Source organism: Desmodus rotundus, chromosome 7 (genome assembly GCF_022682495.2).
Source record: "Desmodus rotundus isolate HL8 chromosome 7, HLdesRot8A.1, whole genome shotgun sequence".
In the NCBI taxonomy this organism is placed as follows: Eukaryota; Metazoa; Chordata; class Mammalia; order Chiroptera; family Phyllostomidae; genus Desmodus; species Desmodus rotundus.
The window spans coordinates 63,332,245-63,355,717 of NC_071393.1; the positions used below are offsets into that span (position 1 = coordinate 63,332,245).

Genomic DNA, 23,473 nt, shown 5'->3' on the forward strand with positions numbered 1-23,473 from the left:
GGGGCTCGCCAGCTTATTCCCAGTTGATTCCCAGTTGGAGCACGTGCCTGGGTTGCAGGTCAGGTCTCTCTGATGGGGGGTATGTGAGAGGCAACCACAAATTGATGTTTCCCTCTCTTTCTCCTTCCCTTCCCCTCTCTCTAAAAATAAATAAATAAAATATAAAAATGAAATAAAATAAAAATCACAACTGGATGGGAGCTCAATCTACTATCTACCCATAAGTTCTACTTTTCTCACATGCCTCTTTTCATATTGGGTTTGAAATGGAAAAAAAAAAAAAAGGTAGACTTATCGTTCCAAAGATTCATTCTTTATTTTGATACAAAAAATAAACCCTTCTACCTCTAAAGAGTATCACTTGTTCTCGTATGTTGTAGAGCAAACTTACAGAGTAAGAACATCTGCTAGCAGCTCCAAGGGATATCACATATGCTTTTGAAAAAGTCATTGCTATTTGGGTTCAAACACACATCAGTGTGGAGGAAGGAGTAACTAATTATCTCCCTCTTCTAATTTTTCCGTAATTTTACTGTACAGTCGCAGGAAAGCTAGTGGTTAGAATGTCACATAATTATGCCAGAATCTGCTAAGGGTGGTGAAACCTGCCATCTGAATCCAGCTAAATATAAAAACATGACCTTTTACTGCACTCTCCTCCTGTTTCTGGAGTACGAGGACTCTACTTCATAACCCCATAGGCCAGCAGTAGACTTCAGTTACAATGTGTAGATGCCTTTTGGCTATAGTTACAAAAGAAGCCATTAAATTCTTGAGGGTTTGACATCTCTTGAGGCAGACTGCTGATCTGGATTTGCTTATATTGAAAACATTCACACTAGGAGTCCAGCTAACATTGAAATAACCAGGCCTGTGGTGTTCAGCAACTTTAGTCAGCAGATCAGGATACCATTCCCAGACCTTTACGTGACACACCTGAAGTTCTCACTGTCAAGTTGTGGCTTTGGCTCCATCAGCTATGGTTATCTTCTCTGATTTTAATGCCTATCAGTCTTTACCAGCTGTAGCAGCCACTGCTTGGTAAAACTTTGCCACGAAGTCTGGCTCACTGATCTCCAGCTGCCTGACAAATTCATTGCGTTCCTCCTCAGCCCAACCTCGAAACCACTGATCCCAAAGATGTAGCTGGCACTCAAAGATACAAGGTGGTCGGTTTCCTCCAGACACACTAAGCTGCTCCAGACCCTCCAGCAATGGCTGTAACTTTCCTGGTACTGCTTTAGCTACCAGGTCCTGTAGGAAACGTTCACGCTGAGGACCTGACCAACTGGCAAACCAGTGAAGAATACACTTCATTTCCTGGGAAGTGATGTAAGACATTGGGGGAGGGGAAGAGTTAGTAAAATTGTCCAGCGCTGAGGGTAGAGAAGGGAAGGACAGTTGCATTGAAGATGAAGATGAGTCCAGTGGCATCCTGAAACATAAAAGCACCGTTATATACTGTTTAGACAAAGCAACCAAAATACAACTTCCCAACAATAAATCTTATGATACTCAATCAGCATCTATAAAGAAAATTACTTTTCAACAATACAATTTACAAGAATTAGGTTATAATCAAACTACTTTAGGGAAGTCATCCAAGAATAATTTTATTTTATACTTGCCAACCTTTTTCAAACCGATTTCCCTCCCCAACCAGTTTCCCTTCATCATTCTTTTAAAAAATATATCTTATTTATTTTTAGAGAGGGGAAAGGAGGGAGAAAGAGAGGAAGAGAAACACTGAAACATCACTTGGTTCCCTCTCACATGTCCCCAGCCGGGGACCTGGCCCACAACCCAGGCATATGCCCTAGCTGGGAATTGAACCGGCAACCTTCTGGTTTGCAGGCTGGTGCTCAACCCACTGAGCCTCACCAGCCAGGGCTTCCCTCCATCATTCTTATTAAAAAAATCTAAAAATAACTTTTTTTTCAAGTGACCAAAGATTTTTGACTAACCATAAGCATGACAGTCTCCTCTGTTTATTACACTTTGGTGATTCAAAACAAGCAGCCTTGTAACAGGACCAGTGAAAATGCCAATAGTGAGGATAGTTTACAGTTTTGGGGTAGGACAAATATGTTTTCAAATAACATCTCTCCTTTTGGCCATATCAGTTCAGATCATCAAAATACACATTTTAAAATCACTTCTTCACTTCTCAAAGATCTATCATCATCTACATCTGGCCATTTTTCCAAAATGACATCAATGATGTAACCTGTAAAGTTTCCTTGAATGATGATTTCATCCTCCAGTTACTGAGGTACTACAGAATTTTTGAGCAAAAAAAATCTTTGTGCTTCTCTTTAAGATCAATTTCAAAAGTTGCAAGGCCACATACCCTCTTTTTTAAAATTTTCATCCGAGAATATATTTATTGATTTGGGCAGGGGGTGGGGAGAAGAGAGAGAAAAACAACATCAATGTGAGTAAGAAACATCAATTGGTTGTCTCCTCAAGCACCCAAACCAGGAATCAAAACTGCAGCCTTTTGGTGTACAGACCCTTCACCAAGTAAACCACCCAGCCAGTGCAAGGCCATATACTTTTACATAATTCTTCTTTGCTCTGGGAATTTTGGCTATCATAACCTTTTTTGGCAGTCTTCTTTTTGTTGTTGTTTGTTTGACCACTTCCACATCTCTTTTGTTTTACCTTCTCCTCTTCCTCTTCTGCTGCTGTTCCTTGACCCTCAATAATTCCAGCTTATCCAACACATTTCTTGCCCATTTTCTCCTGCCTATTTCTATGTTCCAGGTTGAGTAAAGAAAAAAACAATGATTAATGTTGAAAAATGAACCCGTTTTTTAAAGGTTTTATTTATTTTTAGAGGGGAAGGGAGAGACAAAGGGGAGAGAAACATCAATGTGTGGTTGCCTCTTGTGCGCCCCCTACTGGGGACCTGGCCCACAACCTGGGCATGTGCCCTGACTGGAAATCGAACCAGCAACCCTCTGGTTCACAGGCCGGCACTCAATCTGCTAAGCCACACCAGCCAGAGCAGGAACCCATTTTTTAATCAAGTATATGCACCTGATCAGGGAAGGCCCAATGCTAACCATTCCAGAGCCATCAACAGTGGAGGAGAAAATACACCACATAAAATGAATGAGTCTCCTTTGCAATGTACACATAGCTTCTAAACTATACCAACGGCCCTGGCTGGTGTGGCTTAGTGGATTGAGCACTGGCCTACAAACTGAAAGGTCATTAGTTCAATTCCCAGTCAGGGCACATGCCTGGGTTACTGGGCAGGTCCCCAGTTGGAGGAATATGAGAGGCAACTGACTCATGTATCTCTCACACATGGATTTTTCACTCCCTCTTTCTCCCTCCCTTCCCTTCTCTTTAAAAGTAAATAAAGTCTTTTAAAAAATAAATAAAATATGCCAAGAAACTGATAACATCCATTACTTCTTTATATTTCCTGTAAAGCACCAGGAAGAAGAGTAGAAGTGATGGGCGTTGAACCAAAATAAGATAACACAGTAAGAAAAACAAAAGAATAGTCACGTGTTTATACAAGACTGAAAAAAAGTATAGTTGGTTTGGTGGCTTACGGATCTAAGAAGTGTTACACTGCTGTAGATGTATAACAATTCATGTGTTTCAACAGTTTTCCCTAATGTTCAACATAATACCTATTGATGCCCTACCACTGATGTGCATCACTAATGCAACTATGAGGTCAGCCAACTTGAATAGGTTTCAAGGACCGTAATTTGAATCTCTAACAATGAAAACCTTAAACTACTACTGTATATGAGCTATTGTACTGTTTGTGCCAATTGTTTGTAAAGAGAAAGGAACCCCTAAGCAATCAGTTCAGTACCAACCAGTCCTGAGAGGTTGCTGTTTTTTAGTGACCCTACAAGAAGCAATTTCTCCTAAAGGAACTGTATTCCCTTCCCTCGGGGAAAGGGAGAATTTTTCCCGAGTCTTGCGACATGGCTTCCATGGCAAACTCAAGTTCAATAATCATGAATTAGTTCAGTCTGAGTCCGAAGGCACGCTGCTGCCACTTTTCCACCTTGGAGGCCAACAAGCCCGGCATTTCGCGTTCCCAAAGAAAAACGTAGCCTTAGATGGGAGTGGCGGGGATTAAGAGGATCGGAGGCAGCATGTTTCCGTAGAAGAGACTTGCCCCACGAGGGTGACCCGCAAACACCGAGTCTGACCCAGCCCAGACAAGGACTTCTACCCCGCTTACCTCCCCTTTCCTCTCACAGAGAACAGAGAGACCATCACAAGAGTACTTGGACTCCATCTACTGCCACTGCTTCCATGTTTCCTGAAAACCCTAAGCAAGGCCAGCCAGGCAGCCCACGCACTTCCGGTCCCGGACCAGCCCCAAACACCCTAGCGCCCCAGGGCCTCTGCGTTAGGTCCGGAGAGAGACGAAAAACTCCGATCTCGGTTATGCCCGAGTCGAGGACTTCCGAATAGATTCGATTCAAAGCCTCGGTAAAACGAAGATAACCGAGCTCTGAAAGCTGGATGAGGGAGGGGGTCAGAGTCTGGGAGGATGGAAAGAACCGATTGGTGCCGATGTGGAGACGGAAACACCCGAGAAGTTCCGGAGGAACCCGGGGAGTTCTGAGTGGTAATCGAGGGGTGGATTATGGCAGTGGGCGGAGCCAGATCGGTACATTCGAAGGGCGTTAGCGGAAATTACCGAAGATGCCCGAAGCCGTCGGGACGGACCCGAGTACCTCACGCAAGATGGCGGAGCTGGAGGAGGTGACTCTGGACGGGAAGCCTCTTCAGGCGCTGCGGGTGACCGACCTGAAGGCCGCACTAGAGCAGCGAGGCCTAGCCAAGAGCGGGCAGAAGAGTGCCCTGGTCAAGCGGCTCAAAGGGGTGAGGAGACGGCCTTGCCGGGGTGTCGGAGGGGAGCGGACCCGGTAGAGACGAGTCTCTGCTGCGGCGCAGGCGCAGTGTCCGGGCTCGGCGCGAGCTGGCTCAGGCCGCCAGCGCGAGCCTCCGGCGCCGTGCGCAGGGTGGTTGGCGAGGCTCGCGCTGGTATAGAGATAGCGCCGGTTCCCGCCTTAACGGCAGCAGCGCGAGCCCAAAATGGGAGGGTGCGCGTTACTCTCCCGGAGTGTCTTAAGCTCCTTCCTTCTTTCCCCACCCCCTCCTTGTTTGTGTCTGTGGTTTCGGCGCATGCGCTGCAGAAGGAGTTAAATCCCACTACTACCGCCGGTGTTGCTGGCCTGAGGGGGGGGCTGGTTGCTCTGGGAGGGAGTTTAGGGGTATAGTTGGGCGGAGAGGTTGATGGGGTTGGTATCTATATCCAGAAAAATAGGATTGGGGTAGGGTAAAAATGTCTGTCTGATTACATTAGGAGCTGTGATGAAGAGAATCCTTAATTTGAAGGGTCATGGTTGTAGAGGGGTGTATAATTTGTAGGGCATCCACAGCAATTCGGGTAGATTAGAGTTTGATGACTGTTGGTGAGAGAGCTGAGGCAGGTTGGTATATATGCTGGGGGTTTTGAATCGGTTTGAGTAGGTTAGGGTAGGATAGTTATGAGGTGGATGGATGGATTGGTGTGTATGGGTTTGGTGTGAACGGAGGGAAGATAAGAATGTCTTGGTTTTAAGTGGGGTGAATTAGGATATGTGGTGGGTAGTACAGATTAGGGCTGGATTGGCTCAAGGATTGAGTTGGCAGACTGTTGCTTTATAGATAAACTGACAATTTCGTGGGGAGGATCATTAAGTCAGACCACAGTTTACAGGGTCTGCTCATTTTGTTCTGTAGTCTCTTCTTTAAATTTAATAAATCTAGGTGCCACTCTGGTTCTGGGTAACTGTAAATCTAGTCCTGGTTATCTGTTTGACCAAGTAATTGAATCAGACCTAAACCAGCAGCCCCATGGTTTCATGTATTTGGAGCTGATTTGAGTATTTGAATTTTACCTGCAGTGCCAGATTTAGAAGGGGAACTAGTCAGAAGTCCAAAAGACTATAGGGGTTATATTGTAGTACTGGCTCGGTCACTGTCATTGATTTCGTTACATAGTCAGGTCACTGATTGTCTCATGTGCCTGCATTTTACCTCTGTAAAGTTGGGAGCAGTAACCATGGCTACCTTTAAGGGTCTTCTGAAGATAAATGAGAACAGTATTAGTAAACGGCTTTTAGGTCCCTGGAAAGAGTACAGTTTAAGTGTGTATGGTTAGTTGTTGCATTTAATGAAGAGATTGGGGGAAGGGTGGCTTTTTCCCCCCTGATTTCTGACTTTTTTGCCCTTCTTTACACCAGGCTCTAATGCTAGAAAATTTACAGAAACACTCAACACCCCATGCTGCATTTCAGCCAAATTCCCAGGTAAGAAAGGTTCATTGGAGGTGGTAGGCTCTTTGGATGCACAGACACATGGAAAGACATGATGTATACTTGATCCTTAATTCCTTACCAACATTTCCTAAGTTCCCTAAGGTCAGAAATGTTCTTATGCCAGGAAAGTTGAATTCTAATAAAAATTCAAGAACAGAATGAGAAGAGCTATTAATACCAAGATCAGAGCAGAATTAAATGACATAGAGACTAAAAGCACAATTCTAAGGATCAATAAATCCAGGAGCTGGTTTTTTGAAGAGGTATTAATTAATTTCTAATGCATACTTGAAATGGTGTGTGCAGAAAGATGTGGCTCCAACTTAAGTGTTGTACAGGGATCTGAAGTCATTTATTTGCCATTGATTTGGGGGAAGTAGTAGTCTTTGAATGTAGAAATAAAGTAGACAATCACTAGGGCAATGTAGGAAAATACTTGCTGAGAAACTCTCGTTTTGACTTAGATTTTTCAAGAATTTGGTCCTTTGGAAATCACCCACCATTAAAAGTGTTAATACTGATGATGCAGTTACTCCTAAATATAATTAGTTTACTCTGTTACTTAAAGCAAGATACTTCACCTTTGGAGGCCTTGGTTTCTTCAATTTCCCTATGTGTAATATAAGAGGTTGGACCAGATCTATAGTTTTATAACTGCTCTCTCTGCTCAGGTTTTGTGAAGCTGCTTTTGGCAGCTTCCTAGGAAATACACCTTCTTCCAAAGTGAGCAAGGGTTCACACTATGCTCTTAAACTAGATCAGATCTATTTCTATCTGCTTTGTATATTGAGTTTCTTCATAAGACTTTAAAAGTGATCATTCTACAGATTTTTCCTTAAAATAAAAAACCCAAAAAACTAAAATTTTAGCACTATCTTAAACTGCATGATCTCTTAAAATTTTTTTTCAGTTTTAAAATCCCTTCATGGTAGTGTATCATGCACTTAAAGGAAAAATCCAGATCTTCATTAGTGTTGTGGTGTGCAGCTCCAGTACTAGATTAAGTCCCAAGATACTGTGGAAAAACAAGAGAGCCTTCCTTCTTACCTTGTTACCACCTCATTAAGTTGTATCTTAATCCAGCCAGTTTACAAAGGTTTAGTTAAATACTTTAACAAGCATTAGAAACTGCATAAGTTCATCAGTTTATGATTATATTCCTTTTGCATTTTAGTCTTTGAAGCTTTGCTTTTATTGACATAGGATTTTTTACAAGATTTTATTTATTTATTTTCAGAGAGGGGAACGGAGGGAGAAAGAGAGAGAAACATCAATGTGTGGTTGCCTCTCACAAGCCCTGGGGACCTGGGCCTGCAACCCAGGCCTGTGCTCTAGGCTGGGAAATGAACCAGCAACCCTTTGGCTTGCAGGCTGGCGCTTAATCCACTGAGCCACACCAGCCAGAGCTATCATAGCATTTTTGCAACAAATATATGTATTCTCTAATATGTGAACCACACTTTTATCAATGTCCATTGAATACCAAGAAACTCATTTCTACTTTAGGTGAAAGCGAACATTCACCATACTTAGGAAAGATAACTAGTAGCATAGAAAGTATTTAGATTTTTTTCCTTTTTCTGGAGTTCTAATACGACTTGCCAAGCAAGAAGGTTCTCAGGAGGAGGATTTATGAGGAGAAAGCTGAAGGACGAAAGAGTGATGTAGGGGTCTGTGTTGCAAAAAAAAAAAAGGCAAGGGGGAGGATTAAGCCTCTGGATTTTAAATATTGTTATCTTGGATTTCTTATCACCCAAAGAAAATGGAGTTAGATAGAACTCTGTCTAAAAGTTGAATGGACATCCTTTATTTATTTATTTTTTAAGATTTTATTTATTTTTAGAGAGGGGTAAGGGAAAGACAAAGAGAGGGAGAGAAACATCAATGTGTGGTTGCCTCTCATGCACCCCCATTTCGGGACCTGGCCCACAACCCAGGCATGTGCCCTGACTGGGAATCGACCTGGTGACTCTTTGGTTCACAGGCCTGCGCTCAATCCACTGAGCTCTACCAGCCAGGGCAGACATCCTTTTTTTAATCTCTTGCTTTCATACTTTTAAGTAGTATTCTTGAATTTTGGAGATGTTTGTCAAAATGTTGACTGGATAGGTAGAAATTGGTCTTTTGTTAGCAACAAAAAATGAACTAGTACTTTTTCCTTTCATTTTTTTATGTTACTACCATAAGAAAAATTTAGATTTTCCTTTTTAAAGATTTTATTTATTTTTAGAGAGGGGAAGAGAGGGAGAAAGGGAGAAAAACATCAATGTGAGAGAGAAACATGGATCAGTTGCCTTGACCAGGGACAAACCCACAACCCATGCATGTGCCCTGACCAGGAATCGAACCAACAACCTTTTGCTTTGTGGGACAACGCCCAACCAACAACACACCAGTCAGAGCTAGATTGTTTTTAGATAGTATTTTTTATTATCTAAAAATTTAGATTATAAGATGTAGTTTTACAGGAATTTATTTAAGTTATGTGTGCATCATTCTTTGGATGGGAACTGAATATTTAAAATAAAAAAATTATGTGTAGTTCCTCATTTTGCCATCTTTTGTGGATCATAGGGCTATTTATTTTGGTCCTCAGCATAAAAGTAGCTTAAAAAAGTGCTGTCTAACATTTTAATCATCTTTCTCGAGTCCAGGAAGGGGTAGACCTTTGGATCATGAAATGTTCTTCCTTGCATTTTCCTAGTTTGCCTTCCTAGACTTTCCTTTTCCATGTCCTGTACACAGATTGGCGAGGAAATGAGCCAGAACAGTTTCATAAAGCAGTATCTGGAAAAGCAGCAGGAGCTTCTTAGGCAGCGTCTGGAACGTGAAGCTCGAGAAGCTGCAGAACTTGAAGGTAAGCCCAGAACTGTCACTTCTTACAAGGAGTTCTTCATTCTTACTCCTGTAACCGAGTAGATGGGCCTGTTTGGGCAATTTCAGGAATAAGTCAGTCTGAGACTAACTACTTACTTGCTTTGGTAGTTTATGGAGCCAAGTGAGTTACTATTTACTTTTTGTCAGGGCAGAAGACACTTAATTTGACTATCTTACTAGAAGAGGATTCCTGCTACCAGGAAGAGTTACAAGTAAATTAAGCCACCCTTTACATGAGGTAGAGCTTAATCCTAGGGAGTTTTTCTCTATGTACAGCACTCTTTTTAGTAAATACTCTATGTCCATGACTTTGCCTGACCGACTTCACTCCTACATATTCCCACATGCTGAGCCCTCCACTCCCTCCCTGCCCCGACCCAATCTGTACTTTGCAGAAGCTTCAGCTGAGTCTGAGGACGAGATGATCCATCCTGAGGGAGTGGCTTCCCTGCTGCCTCCTGACATTCAGAGCAGCCTGGAGAGACCAGAGCTGGAGCTCAGCAGACTTTCGCCCAGTACGTATCTCCCTCCCCACTGCGCTGTTTTGTCAGTCCTGCGTAGTTGGTGGGGGGAGGTAGTTACACCTCCTTTTCCTGCTAAGCCTCCGTTAAAGTCCCAGGGAAACTCTGTGACTTGATATTTGACGTGTTTTTTATGGAAACTATGTCCTTTTTGAAGTCTGCTTTCACCACTATGTTGTGTTAACCTCTCAGAGTATTTTATAAGGCAATATGATTTTTCTTTTCATCTGTACCTTTTCAACCTCTTTTACCTCTGAATTTAGTAACAGTCACAACTTTTTTCACCTCTTTACCAATTATGTATATTATGAGTTGCACATCCAGTCACCCACAAAAGGGCATTATTACAGTTTATTAATTCATGTTTTTTATTGAGCACCTGTTTATGCCAGGCATGTGCTAGGCACCAGGAATATAGTAAAGAAAGAGATAAATCTCTACCCTAAAGAAACGTATACTCTAGTGAGGAGATGGACATTAAATAAATTACGATATAATTAATTATAATTGTGCTATGTGCTATGAAAGTCAGTGCAGAGTATTATGTGACCCAGTATGTGGACTAGGTTCATGCAAGATTAAATTTTTCACATTATTAGGCACCCAGTTTTGCATAGTATCTTAAGCAAAAGTATAAATGCAGCCTTTGTCAGGAAATACTTATCTAAGTGTCCTTTCAGAAGAACATGTGCGTAAGACTTGTGTACAGTAAATAGCTATACTTCTTTATGAAGTTTTTATAGGGAAAGAGAGGGAGAGAAACATCGATTGGTTGCCTCTTGCACATACCCCAACCAGGGACCGAACCCACTACCTAGGCACGTGCAGGAATTGAATAAGTGACCTTTCAGTTTAGTGGGACAGTGCTGAACCAACTGAATCACACTGGTCAGGGCAGATAGCTATATTAAACCAATGCATAAACTAATAGGTATTTCAAATCTGTTTTTTTTTTAAGATTTTATTTATTTATTTTTAGAAACGGGGGTAGGGAAGGAGAAAGAGAGGGAAAGAAATATCAATGTGTGGTTGCCTCTCATGTGCCCCCTACTGGGGACCTGGCCTGCAACCCAGGCATGTGTGCTAGACTGCCAATCAAACCGGCAACCCTTTGGTTTGCAGGCCTGTGCTCAATCCACTAAGCTATGCCAGTCAGAGCTGAATCATTATTAATGTTAGTGGTCATGGTTAGTTGCTGGCTCTTCTGATTAATATAGAATTTCTTCCTGAAAATAGATTTTAGGAGGTGTTTAATGGTTGGAGAGAAACACATTCTTTTAGAGACTTCTTTTCTTCCCAAATATAAAAGTGACAGACTCTCAATTGATCCATTTAGTTCTTAGCACTCTTTTTTCCCTGATTGTAAAGCCAGGAGGAAGGGGGGAAACTCTTATAAATTAGTTGTCAGTGTTTCTTCTCAAATAAAAATCACCCAAAGTATTTGATTCCTGCTATGTACATATCTCCATACTAGAGTATATGGGGAGTTAGCACATTTGTAAAATCCTGTTTAGGGAGAGCGAAGACAATTGCACATAAAACTAGCACTAGAAGATGGTATTTTTTAAAAAAGATTGTATTTACTTATTTTTAGAGAAGAGGGGAAGGGAGGGACAAAGAAGGTGAGAAACATCAATGTGAGAGAGAAACATTGATCAGTTGCCTGGACTGAACCCACAACCCAGGCGAGTGGCCTGACCAGGAATCAAACTGGCCACCTTTCGCTTTCCAGGATGATGCCCAACCAACTGAGCCACACTGGCAAAGGCTGGGACTCCGCATTTTTTAAAGTCCTCTTGTAGTTCTGTTCTTCTGGGGCTCTCTATTTTTTTTTTAAGTCCTCTTAATTGTTCTGTTAATCAACTCGTTTACGAATGACTAACTGAAAGAGTAGTTTTTCAGTATAATATTTAATCATGATCCTTGGTTTATATTTCAGCAACCTCCTGTTTATGTGCTATAGACAATCCCAGATAGGAAGGAAGAGTTGGTTTATAAAATCCTCCCTGGCTCTCCTTCTTGCCTTCCTATCTATCACTTTCTTCAGATTTTCTTAGGTATTGGGAGTCAGTACCCACCCTCTAATAGTCAGAAGTTGTCTGGAGTCCCTTTTAGATCATGACTGGGTATATAAATACCATATGTTAATTTTTTCAAAAAAAAAAAAAAAAAGAGCCTCAACTAGGAAAAGCGGGAGGGAAAAAAATGCCAAAACATTTAAAAATGAATATTTAGAATACAGGTTCTTTAACAAAGGAGTAGCCCCAAGGGATCTTAGCAAGGCTTTTGCTTACAGAACATGTAGTACTTATTACTTTTTCTCATATTAAGTCTGGATGCTGAGATGCTACAGGAATGCTAGATAATGTTTAACGTAGACAGCCCCTGTGACTCAGGTTTAGGTTTGGCATCGTTGCCCAGTCTCCATTCTTTTAATTCCTGTATCTTACTCAAACCCAAAGATAAAGATACCCTTTGGCTACAGGGTTTGCTGTGACCTTTCATTTTTTAAGACTTTATTTATTTTTTTAGAGAGAGGGAAGAAAGGGAAATAAATATCAATCAGTTGCCTCTCATACGCCCCCAGTTGGGGATGTGGCCCGCAACCCAGGTATGTGCCCTGACTGGGAGTCAAACCTACAACCTTTCGGTTCACAGGCCAATGCCCAGCCCACTGAGCCTCACCAGCCAGGGCTTGCTGTGATCTTTAGCTACCTTACTGGGGTCCTATAAATCCTGTCCAGAATTTGTCTTCCAGGGTGAAGAACCTATTCTCCAATATGGTTCTTCCATTCTTAAGTTGATTACCTAATATATTGTCTAGCAGCTAGTAGCTAGCCACCTTGTCCTTTGTCCTGAAGGCATCTGGCTTTGGAATCTTGGAAATCTTAATATTTACCATGACTTGCTTTTCAATTCCTGAAATACATTCATTAACCCATTCCTACTGTTTGTTCCACCTTTTGCTAAAGGTGCTCAGTTTCTACACATATAATTCACATCTGGCTTAGAACACTTGTGTGGTCCCATGCTCATAATAGAAAGATGGCACCTTTCCCAAAAGCTTGTCTGCATCATACCAGCTTTATCCAAAGAACTAGAAAGAGATTCTTCATCTCTTATATTTTATATTGCTTACTAAGTAAGCTCGTGTTTCATGTTGTCACATTTTTTTTTAAGAAGGGGGAAAGAGAGAAATGTTGATTTGTTCCGCTTATTTATGCATTCACTGGTTGATTTTTTTTTTAACTGAATTTATTTGGGTGACATTGGTTACTAATAAAATTACAGAGTTCAGGTGTACAATTCTATAGTACATCATCTGTATATTGTATGTTCAGCACCCCAAGTGAAGTCTCCTTCCATCATCGTTTATCCCCTCTTTACCCTATCCTACCTTCCCCAACCCTCGTCGCCCTGTGGTAATCACTGTACTGTTGTCTGTCTGGGAGTTGTTTTGTTCTGTTTTTATGGGGGGAGTGGTTGGTATTTTCTCCCTTAACCATTTATTCCCCTTATATCCCCCGCCCACAGTCATCACACGGATGTCCACGTCCATTAGTCCTTTTTCCTTTTTACTTAATCCCTCCACCCTCTCATCCCCATCCTGGAGCTGTCAGCCTGCTCTCTATCTATGAGTCTGTCTCTATTTTGCTTGTTAGTTCAGTTTGTTCATTAGATTCCACATATGCGTGAAATCATATGCATTGGTTCACTCTTGTATGTACCCTGACCTTACCCACAACGTTGCTTTATTGGGACGACGCTCCAACCAGCTAAGCTACCTCACTAGGGCTATTTATTGATTTCTTACAGGTTATTCTAAATGTTTACTAAAAATATCTGGCCTGGCACTGTATATCTTAACCATACACCCTGTACACACACCCATAGTGCAAGTCTTTATTCACCAACCCAGATAAAAAATGGTGTATATGCAGAGATCCTGTTAGTCAAGTGATCATGGAGTAAAGTTTTACAAAATATATGCAGTCTTCTAGTTCATTTTTATAACTTTCTTTTTTTAATTATAGAAGCAAAGACTAGTTCATTTTAAGATTGTTGAGATACAGAAATAAGAGAGGAGATCCTGGATTGGAGCTCCATCTGTTTTATTTGCCACCATTTTATATACTATTAGTGTAGAACATAACTTTGTGGATCGTTTAAACCTTTTGTACTGTATTAAAATGGAGCCCAATCTAGCTGAGTATGTATCTGGAATGTAATGATCTTTAGGCTGTCTTCTATATACTGTCTTCTCATCAGTATTTGCATTGATGCTCTATATAATGTTTTAATACTTTTAGAAAACTTAGAAATCTTCCAGCCCATTCCCTCCTTTTTCTCAGTCAAGTCATTGTGACCAAGTTACCATCCTACATGAAATGTGAGAGGAAATTTTTCCAGTTTTATGTGGAGTTACTATTTGCAGTAACCTAGACTGGCAGTTTTCAAGCTTTCTTTTAATAGAACTTATTTTCCCTTAAAAAAAAAAAAAATCTCACCTTGAGCTCCGTATATAATATATAATTGAGAAGGGTTCTTTCTGAAGCCCTGTCCAATTTTCTTCTAGTAATTTCTAAGTACTTTAGGGCCCTGAAAACTATTTGTTTAAGTACTTATTTCATTGAGATTGTTATTTTATAAACTGGTATATTAATCATAACATTTTGGTCAAAACGAGTGGTAGCAATTGGCAATCCAAAAAAATAGTGAACATAGTGAAGTCTTAGTTTTGACTCAGCGTAAGAAAATATTTTATAGAAATAAGTACATTTTGTATTTGTACATCTCTGCTAGACAGTTTGAAGGCCTTGGTAGTTATTTTACATTTATTTGAGTTATTTGTAATAAGGGAATTGGTTTTGACACACTAAAAATATTCCAGACGTACACAGCAGGAATTGTTAATAATACCCTGACCCTTAGGGCTTTATAAGTCTTTTCTTCTGCATAGAAGTCAAGTAAATTGATATCAGTATGTATTGACGAGCTCATGTGCTATGATTGATTGAATTTAGAAGAAAGCAACCTTGAATGAATGTTCATGTCATGAGTCTGACTTGATTTTCTTTTGTTTGATAGGAAAAAGCTCCTCTATTATTGAAGAGAAAGGTGACTCTGATGATGAGAAACCAAGGAAAGGAGAAAGACGATCATCCAGGGTCAGACAGGTAACTCTCATACCTCCTAAAGCATTCATCCCCTTTTTGGGTAATGCTTTGGGTATCTCCTTTTCTTCCTCCTCAAACTATTTCAGAGTTGGCGTCTCTAGATTTCTGTGTATTCATCTTCTTCTCTTTCTCTTCTTTTTTTCATTTTTTGTTTTTTAATTTAGATCTGCTCTGGCCTTCAGATTTCTGAGCGAATATATAAATAGTAAAACTTAATTGTGATAGTAGGCTGGTATATATTCATGGCATATATTCTCTTCCTAAAGCACATTATTTAAAAACATAAAACTAATTATTCAATTAAAACCTTAAAACTATATGATATGATATTAAGTGAGCAAATATGAAAGTATATGTATAGTGTAATTATGACTAGAAAAGAAACAATGGGGAAAATTAAATATACCAAAATAAAAAAGTAATCACATTAAATAGGTGATTAAATAGGTCGATTCCCCACCGCCCTTCTTTCTAGATGTTTAGTTTATATTTATTTTTTAAAGCTTGAAGCTAAAAAATAAACTGGAAGTTTTCATTATTGTATTCCTTTTGGTCACTGTATTTTGATTCAATAAGGGTCCCTATTAGTCATGCTTGTCTACTATCACACGTGTTTCTGTGTTGCTGAAAAAAGCATATGTCACTTGAGTTTCTCCTTCCTGTGTGTGTCTCGTGAGATATTTTTTCTCTTCTCTTTTGATAGTGAGCAAATATACTTGAAACCATTGTATATCTATTTTTTCTTTCAGGCAAGAGCAGCTAAACTCTCAGAGTGCAGCCAGGTTGCTGAGGAGGAAGAGGATCAAGAGACACCTTCCAGAAATCTGAGGATCAGAGCAGATCGAAATTTGAAAACAGAGGAGGAAGAAGAGGAGGAAGAGGAAGAAGAGGAGGAAGAGGAGGAGGAGGAAGAAGATGAGGGAGTAAAATCTGGGGATGCACCAATTCTGAAACAGTTTGAGGAAGAAGAGGGGAAAGAGATGCCCAGAGCAAAACCAGAAGAGGTGACGGATGAGAGACCCCAAGCCATAAGATCACAGGAACAGGAGGGGTTAGAGAAAGGAGGGAGAGTTACAAGGTCCCAGGAAGAGGCTAGTAGAAAAAGTCATCTGGCCATACATCAGCAGGAGAAAGAGATGAAGACAGCTTCTCCCCTTGAGGAAGAAGAAAGAGAAATAAAATCTTCAAAAGGCTTGGAGGAAAAATCAAAATCTCCTTCCCCTCCTCGATTGACTGAAGATCTGGAAAAGGCCCCTCTTATGCTACAGCCAGACCAAACTGCCAGTGAGGAGGAGACTCCCCCACCTTTACTTACCAAGGAAGCATCTTCACCACCACCTACTACACAACTTCAGAGTGAAGAAGAAACAGAGCCCATGGAAGGGCCAGCCCCGCCTGTTCTCATTCAGTTATCTCCTCCTAATACAGATACTGAGGCCAGGGAGCTATTAATAGCTCAGCATACGGTCCAGTTGGCAGGAGGCTTGTCTCCGTTGTCAAGTCCTGCAGACACCAATGCAGAATCTCCAGCTGAGAAAGTATCAGAAGAGAGTGTCCTGCCTCTAGTTCAGAGAAGCACAATAGCTGACCCCTCAACCCAGAAGGGCCCTGCAACTGAGTTGAACAAATCTGTTCTACCACTTCCTCTAAAAATTGAGCAGTTAGCACCAGCCAAAGGGGTCATTGAGGAATCTCTGAAACAGCCATCTTTGGAACAGAAGGAAGGCAGAAGGGCTTCTCATACCCTTCTCCCAAGCCACAGGTTGAAACGGTCAGCTGACTCATCCTCTAGCCGGTCCTCCTCATCTTCATCTTCCAGTTCTAGATCAAGATCTCGCTCTCCTGATAGTTCAGGCTCTCATTCTCACTCACCTCCAAGATCTAAGCAGAGAGAGATAGCTCATGCCAACCCTTGTAGATCCACGATGGGCTCCAGATCAACATCAGAGTCCAGGTCACGTTCCCGTTCTCGTTCTCATTCAGCATCAAGCAACAGCAGAAAAGTAAGTGTGGGAGTATCCTGGGTGTTCTGATGTTCTGTGTGTATGCCAGTGTTTTTCAACCCCAGGAGAAGCTGTCATTTTCTGGCAGGAAAAGCTTCCTTTAGTCACTGGTTCAGTGATTTCTTTCTCCATTTCAGAGTCTAATTTTCAATTAATTGATCCCTAAATAAGGTCCTTTTGTTTTTTCTTTTTTGAGCCCCTTTACAAAGAAAAGAATTTGATTTTTTTTTAACTTCATTTATCCACCTTCTCCACTAGACTATAAACTTCTTAAGGATATGGACATGTTTTTTTACATGTGTATTCCAGTACCCAGCACCTAGTTGGGAGTTAATAAGTAATTTTTGGAATAATACAGGAAGTCTGGGAGAGCACTACTAACACAAACAGGAATAAACACAGGGATACAAAAGTTCATAGTATTAAAATGGGTCAGCAGAAGTTGGAAAACCCAGTGATCTTCTGAACATAGACCACGTAAAGTAATTTGCATTATGTGTTTCATTTCTTCAGTCTCTGAGCCCTGGCGTCTCCAGGGACAGCAGCACCAGCTACACTGAAACCAAAGATCCCTCTTCTGGTCAGGAGGTTGCAACTCCACCAGTGCCACAACTTCAGGTCCTTGAGCCAAAGGAGAGGACTTCCACCTCATCCTCTATTCCAGTGAGGCCTATGAGCCAACCTGAGCCAGCCGAAAAGCATGTGACACAGAGGGTACAGCCTGAGCGGGTAGGCTATTATGCCCTCTCCCTAGAGGGAGATGGAGGATTAGGCATGATTTTCCCTTTTGTCTTAGCTATAAAACTAAAAGGTTAGTCTGGACAAGATTTACCAGAAATGTAGAAGGTTGGGGGATACCTGTTAGATTCCACTTAACTCATTTCCAACTCCCTGGTTCATGAGGCTGAGCTCTCAGCTCCAGGATGCTCAGGGTCAGTTCTTCCACAGAACTCTTTTGGGGGTTTTTTCGTGCCCAAAAGGAAGCCTTTTCTCAGTTCTCTCAAAATACAATTCTAATAAAATGATTGCTGGCATAGAAATTTTTAAAGCAATATTCCATTCTACTTTGTAAAATGAAATAAAAATATATAGGGCTGAATGCAGAGCTGGTGTATGGTATATGTCCTGCTCTGCCTTTTACCAGCTCCAGGTTAAAGAAAAGGAATCCAGCAGATACAAGTACGTTGCTATGTTTGTTTTGCTGTGTTTGTCCTGACAGGGGAGCCCAAAGAAGTGTGAAGCTGAAGAGGCAGAGCCACCAGCTGCCACACAGCCCCAAACCTCAGCAACTCCAACCTCTCACCTACCAGAATCAGAAAAGATTCATCACATTGTGTAAGTGATATACCTCAATTGGGATATAACAAGGAACTAGAAGTGTGGGATAGTTGTGGATAGTTCTTTGCTCCCTAGGGTTCTTTGACTAAGCAGTCCTAGTTTCCTTTTAAAATATGAAGTCAGAGCTTTATCTGGACAAAGTCTAGACTTCAGTTACTATGTCTAACTGAAGGGACCTGCCACTAGAGCTCTTAAGGTAGTCCGAAAAGTGATGGTGAAAGCATAAAGAAACCCAAACCTGGGGTCATCTGACCAAAATAGTTCCTTTAAGGAACAGACAGCAGAGGCTTCTGTTACCAAACTCAAGACAGTGTAACGAAATTGACCCAGGACACCTTAACTCAGTCTTTAACTCACATTTACCAGTTACATCTAAGCCCAGAAATACAAGTTAATAAAGCATATTGAGGGTCTACAAAGAAAGGCACAGGAGGGTGCTGCTGTGTTTTGGTTTTTGTATTTTTCTTGTTTATTAGCTGTCATTTTATTAAACACAGTCTAAGTTAGCTCTTACAGCATACAGTAGAGCAAAAAATGAAGTCCATATCAGGTCCAAGGTTTATTCCTGGATCCCAAAGACCTTTGAATTGACTTTATCATTCATACAATTAATGTGAGTTTTCTATTTCTTATATTAGTTCTAGAAAAATACTCATAACAAATTAAGTCTGTGGTTGACTAGTCATCCATTATTCTGAGCTCTTAAGTATTATAAATTAAGAAGCAATTGAACCAAAATTTCTGGCTTCAGATTCTTGTGGGAAGTGAGGAAAAAAAAAAAAAAGCATTGTAGAAATAAGATGTTTAGCTTCTCAACATCTGGAATCTGGTACTGCTTTGGTGAATGTTCTTTGTAGACAGTTGGCCTAAAGTTGTTCCATGTGTTTCTGTGTCATTTTAACGCTATACTACCAGTATAATTTTTCCCTTTATGTAAAAGTCTAATAATTTACACTCTTCTAAGAGCTTTAGACTATCATTTTGCTTCTGATTTTGGAGGGTGGTGGGTAGGTGACATGATTTTATTATTATCTCATTTTCTTAGGACTTTAATAATAGTTTTGTACGCCTTGATAGCTCTTGCCTTGGTAATACCCTTGCAACTGTCCGTTCCAATATTTTTGCCTCTGCCGCCATCTTGTGGCCATTTCATTTTGGGTTTAAAAGCCAAAAGTTCATTCTACTTCCTTTGGAAAGTTTTCATTTTTCCTTTTTGGGATGAGTACATTCTCCTTTGGAAAAGAGTGTTTCTTCTAGGACCATAATGTGAAAACCCAACGGATTCTGGAAGTGTTCAGGATTTCCCCAGCTTCACGCCATCGATGAGGAAATGGGGTGACACCTTCCCTTCCATATCAACCAGAGATAATACTTGCCTCCCCATCCAAACCCCCATCCCGTGGGGGTATAGCATGTCCTTTGCATAATGGTAGTTTCAAAGTAGGTGTTGACAACCTGTTACTAACTGGGCATGAGGAACTGCCTCCTATTCACCTTGAGAAGCAAGTAATTTTCTAAAACGCTCTGTGCTTACCCTAAAATTCTGTGGGTCTATGAGGTCCTGGAAACAGTGGTACTTTATGCTGTTTTGAAGCACCTTTATTTCTGGACTTTCGCATGCAGTCCAGGGCAAATAAGGCTTGGAGTCATAGACAGTTTTTCTCCCCAGGTAAAGGTGGCTTTGATCTTCATATTATGACTAAGGTAATCTACATGATTCTGGCAAGTGGCACTTCGGGTAAATACTGAGATTGTTCATTGTTGCCTTGGCAAGGTTCAGTTGGAGCAGCCTCTAGATTAGAAATGCCTTGTGAGTTTAGGAGTAGTTCACACATATCCCTATTACCCACTTTCCTTCTGCCTGCCTTTCAGATGGTCTGTTCAGCAGCCTAACAAAAAGGCATACCCAAAGGCCTAAGCCCATAGGCTATTTTGGGATTGGATTTGGTAAATGAACCTTTGAGAAGGTTGCCTGCATTTCTGGATGTCTTGATACAATTAATTCACAACACTCTAGTCTTTCACCAGCTTAAAGTCCTAGTGTTCAGTTGGGTGATCTCGGGAACCCTGGCCAATTTTAAAAGTGGGATCAACAGTTTTAAATGGGAAACACTGTTTGTGGCTTAACCTTGGTTTTGCTGTCTGCCTCAATAAGAAGTCACATGACTTTAATAAAAACAGAGCCTAAGGCCTATTGATTCTGTAAAGTGTTTTAAAAAAAAAAAAAAAAAAGTCCTGGCTGGTGTAGCTCAGTGGTTTGAGCACAAGCTGCGAACCAAAGTGTCGCTGGTTCGATTCCCAGTCAGGGCACATGCCTGGGTTGTGGGCTATGTCCCCAGTGGAGGCCATGTGAGAGGCAACCACACATTGATGTTTCTCTCTTTCTCCCTCCCTTCCTCTCGCTCTAAAATATATGTGTGTGTATATATATATGTATATGTGTGTGTATATATATATATACACATATATATATATATATTAGACTTTTTACTTCAAAGACCTCTCATCAGTTAGAAGAGATTTCCTAACTTTTTCATTGTGCTTAGTTAAATCCATTCTGATTCTGATTGTTCCCTGAGGAACTTTAGGTTTATGAGGTAAGGTATCTTTTTCATTGCTTGGAGGAGTAATTTGTGAGCCCTCACTTCTACTTCAGTTGATCCCTATTCCAAAATACAATTTTTTTTAAAGATTTTATTTACTTTGTTTATTAGAGAGCGAGGAAGGGAGGGAGGAAGAGAGGGAGAGAAACAGCAGTGTGCGAGAGATGCATGGAAAAGTTGCCTCTTGCACACACCCAAACAGGGACCTGGCCCGCAAATGACATGCCCTAATGGTGCATCAAACCGGCAAACCTTCGGTTCACAGGCCAGCACTCAATCCACTGAGCCACACCAGCCAGGGCCCAAAATACAGTCTTACACTTGCTGTGAATATAACAAAAGTGTCCTCATACAGCAGGAAGTAATGGTATTCTGTTTCTACATTTAAAAAAAAATAGGAAAAGGCAGGGGAAACTTGATGTGGGTAATCATATCATCCAGCAGTAGTTAATTCACACCTGAATTTTTCTAAAGACAACCTTCCTGTGTATATAAACCTTGAAATAGCAATTTAGGGCTCTTGGTACTATGCATATTTTATCTTTTTGCCTGAGTTGGAGGAAGGATATAGTCCTTTAAGCCAATATGACAGTGTAATTGATACTCCCCACGGGACCTGCAGGGTCAATATGCCAAATGATGCATAATAAAAAAGTAAAATTTACTGTAATCATTAGAGTTTGCTCACTGAGAAATTGGTATCTAAAGACAGAATCCACCAAGTCCTACTGTGCTCGGTTGTCATGAACCTAGTATGCTCCTGAGGATATTCTATATTTAAATCTCACTGCCTGGGATGGTCAACTTCCTCTGTTGCTTGCTAACTTTCACATCAGGTCCTCACCTCTCATGAGTTTTCTACAAAAAGTAAAATTCAAACATACTTGCCTGGAAAAGGTCATTTTCCGTTAGCCTCTCTGAATCTCATTCATACTCACTTATGAACTGTAATGTGATGTTATTAGCCCCCAAGTAGTTCTATCCTTTTATTCTGGGTTACAGATGCTTTATGTGCTTTTCCCACACCCTAACCCCCACGCAATTTCACATGTATTTCAGAGATATCAGAAACATTTGTGTAAGAACTTAAATAAGTGGGAAGGGAGATAGATGCCTTTTGTCTTTTTAGAGACTACAAGGAGAAGCTGCGTGGGGCTCTGACGTAGCTAACAAGGCTTCAATCTAACAAGTAGATTGAGTCCCCTTTTGGGGCAATTTTAAGGATTCTTTTTTTTTCTTATGAAAATAAACCTTGGGAATTTTTGGATCCCACAGAATTGATCATGGGGAAATAGCGCAAACTTGCTGTGTCTTAAGGCCAAGGATAACGTGGCAAAATTATTATTCTTAAAAAAGTGAGGTACAATTTCCAGTAAAGGAAAATGTTTTTCTCCAATGTTTTACTTCTGGGGAGGCATATTGGCAGCTGGAAGTATTTTAGGACAGTTGATGGACAGGGAACATTTATTTGGATATTTAAAGGTAACATTCTCTGTGGGAATTCTAGCCAAAAAAAATTTTTAAGATGAAAATTTTTAGTTTAGCAAGCATGTATTAAAGTGTCCACTTCATACCCAAAATGACAACCTAATTCAGAAATATTTACTGAGCATTTCTGTGTTAGGCCTTGGGCTAGGGGCCAAGGAATACAGTCTCTGACCCTCAGGAGCTCTGCAGGGTGGATATGAGGGGCAAGTATACCAGGGGTTATTACATAGAATGGTAGGGGCATTGCTGAAAACCTGTCAGGCAATTTACTGAAAGTCTTCGTATCAGAGAGAGCAGCCTACTTTTTGAGAAAGCCAAAAAAGTTCCGTAGGTGGCATCCAATGAGATAATAGCCTAATGTGGACATGTGTTCGTGCATATCCTTACCTTGACTGGGAATGTCATTCAAGCCAGATCTTTAAGAGTGAACCCTTATCACACTGTTCCATGAGTTAGCTATTGTTATTATCCCTACTTTACAAATAAGAAGCACAGAAAGGATTAGGAACTTGCCCAGTCTCACACAGCTTGTATGGGGGTGAGACTGATGCCAGGATTGGGCCCTTGCCAATTTGACTCCAAAGCTCTCAAGTCTTAGAAGAAAGGGAACTTTTACAGTAATATATAAAATAAACTGCTTGACCTTTTTAGCATGCATTTGGCACATAAGTTTAAGATTTTAAGTGGCAGAGAAAATTTTATTCTTGGTTATAAGCTCTGGTATTAAAAATGAGATAAATAAGTTTTTCGTTAAGTACCCAGAAGCTTGTCTTAGTGTTAAACCTCTACTGCCACTAGGATACAAAAGAAGCACCTTTGGAGTCCACCAGTGAGCATTTTGAGCATCTACTGAGTGCTTTATGAATGGTTCCCATTTCACATTTAGGCTGCTGAAGATGCCCATAATTAATTTCTATTTAATCACTTTCTGCCCAGCAGGTTGCCCCCACCCTGTATTACAGCTGTCTCTCATTTCAGTTTCTTATCTACTTCAGAGCCTTCACCTTGGAGCCCTCCCTCCAAGAATTGCTTTTGTGCTTCAGCTACCCAAGGTCCCCTTGCCATGTTTATCTTTTTCTTTTCTGGCTCCAATGGACTCTGGGGCAGGGTGACCTT

The 23,473-nt window shown here is 40.8% G+C and overlaps 2 protein-coding genes across 3 annotated transcripts in view; one reads left to right on the forward strand and one right to left on the reverse strand.

Moving 5' to 3' along the window:
- Positions 1 to 291: 291 nt before the first annotated feature.
- C7H14orf119 (chromosome 7 C14orf119 homolog) lies at positions 292 to 4,820 on the reverse strand. 2 transcript variants are annotated; one of them, XM_045192312.2, is made up of 2 exons: positions 4,685 to 4,820; positions 292 to 1,435 (listed from the first exon to the last, which is right to left on the reverse strand). In XM_045192312.2, exon 2 carries the CDS (start codon positions 1,432 to 1,434, stop codon positions 1,009 to 1,011), a length of 426 nt encoding a protein of 141 aa, XP_045048247.2. In that variant the 5' UTR covers position 1,435; positions 4,685 to 4,820; the 3' UTR covers positions 292 to 1,008. The 2 variants fall into 2 exon arrangements, with proteins under 2 accessions (XP_045048247.2, XP_024412641.2); XM_024556873.4 differs by lacking the exon at positions 4,685 to 4,820 and adding an exon at positions 4,220 to 4,523.
- Positions 4,732 to 23,473, forward strand: part of ACIN1 (apoptotic chromatin condensation inducer 1) — a 30,577-nt gene continuing 11,835 nt past the window's right edge. Inside the window, exons 1-7 of the mRNA XM_024556881.3 lie at positions 4,732 to 4,869; positions 6,276 to 6,341; positions 9,096 to 9,207; positions 9,623 to 9,742; positions 14,837 to 14,925; positions 15,675 to 16,928; positions 18,148 to 18,263. Coding sequence (XP_024412649.3) covers positions 4,732 to 4,869; positions 6,276 to 6,341; positions 9,096 to 9,207; positions 9,623 to 9,742; positions 14,837 to 14,925; positions 15,675 to 16,928; positions 18,148 to 18,263 — 1,895 coding nt within the window. The remainder of the gene's footprint in view (positions 4,870 to 6,275; positions 6,342 to 9,095; positions 9,208 to 9,622; positions 9,743 to 14,836; positions 14,926 to 15,674; positions 16,929 to 18,147; positions 18,264 to 23,473) is intronic.

Coding starts and splice junctions, on each gene's coding strand:
- C7H14orf119 (XM_024556873.4), bottom strand. CDS start 4,254: ATGGTCTCTCTGTTCTCTGTGAGAGGAAAGGGGAG. Junction 1,436..4,219: donor TCTGTGAGAGGAAAGGGGAG/GTAAGCGGGGTA, acceptor TTTATGTTTCAG/GATGCCACTGGACTCATCTT.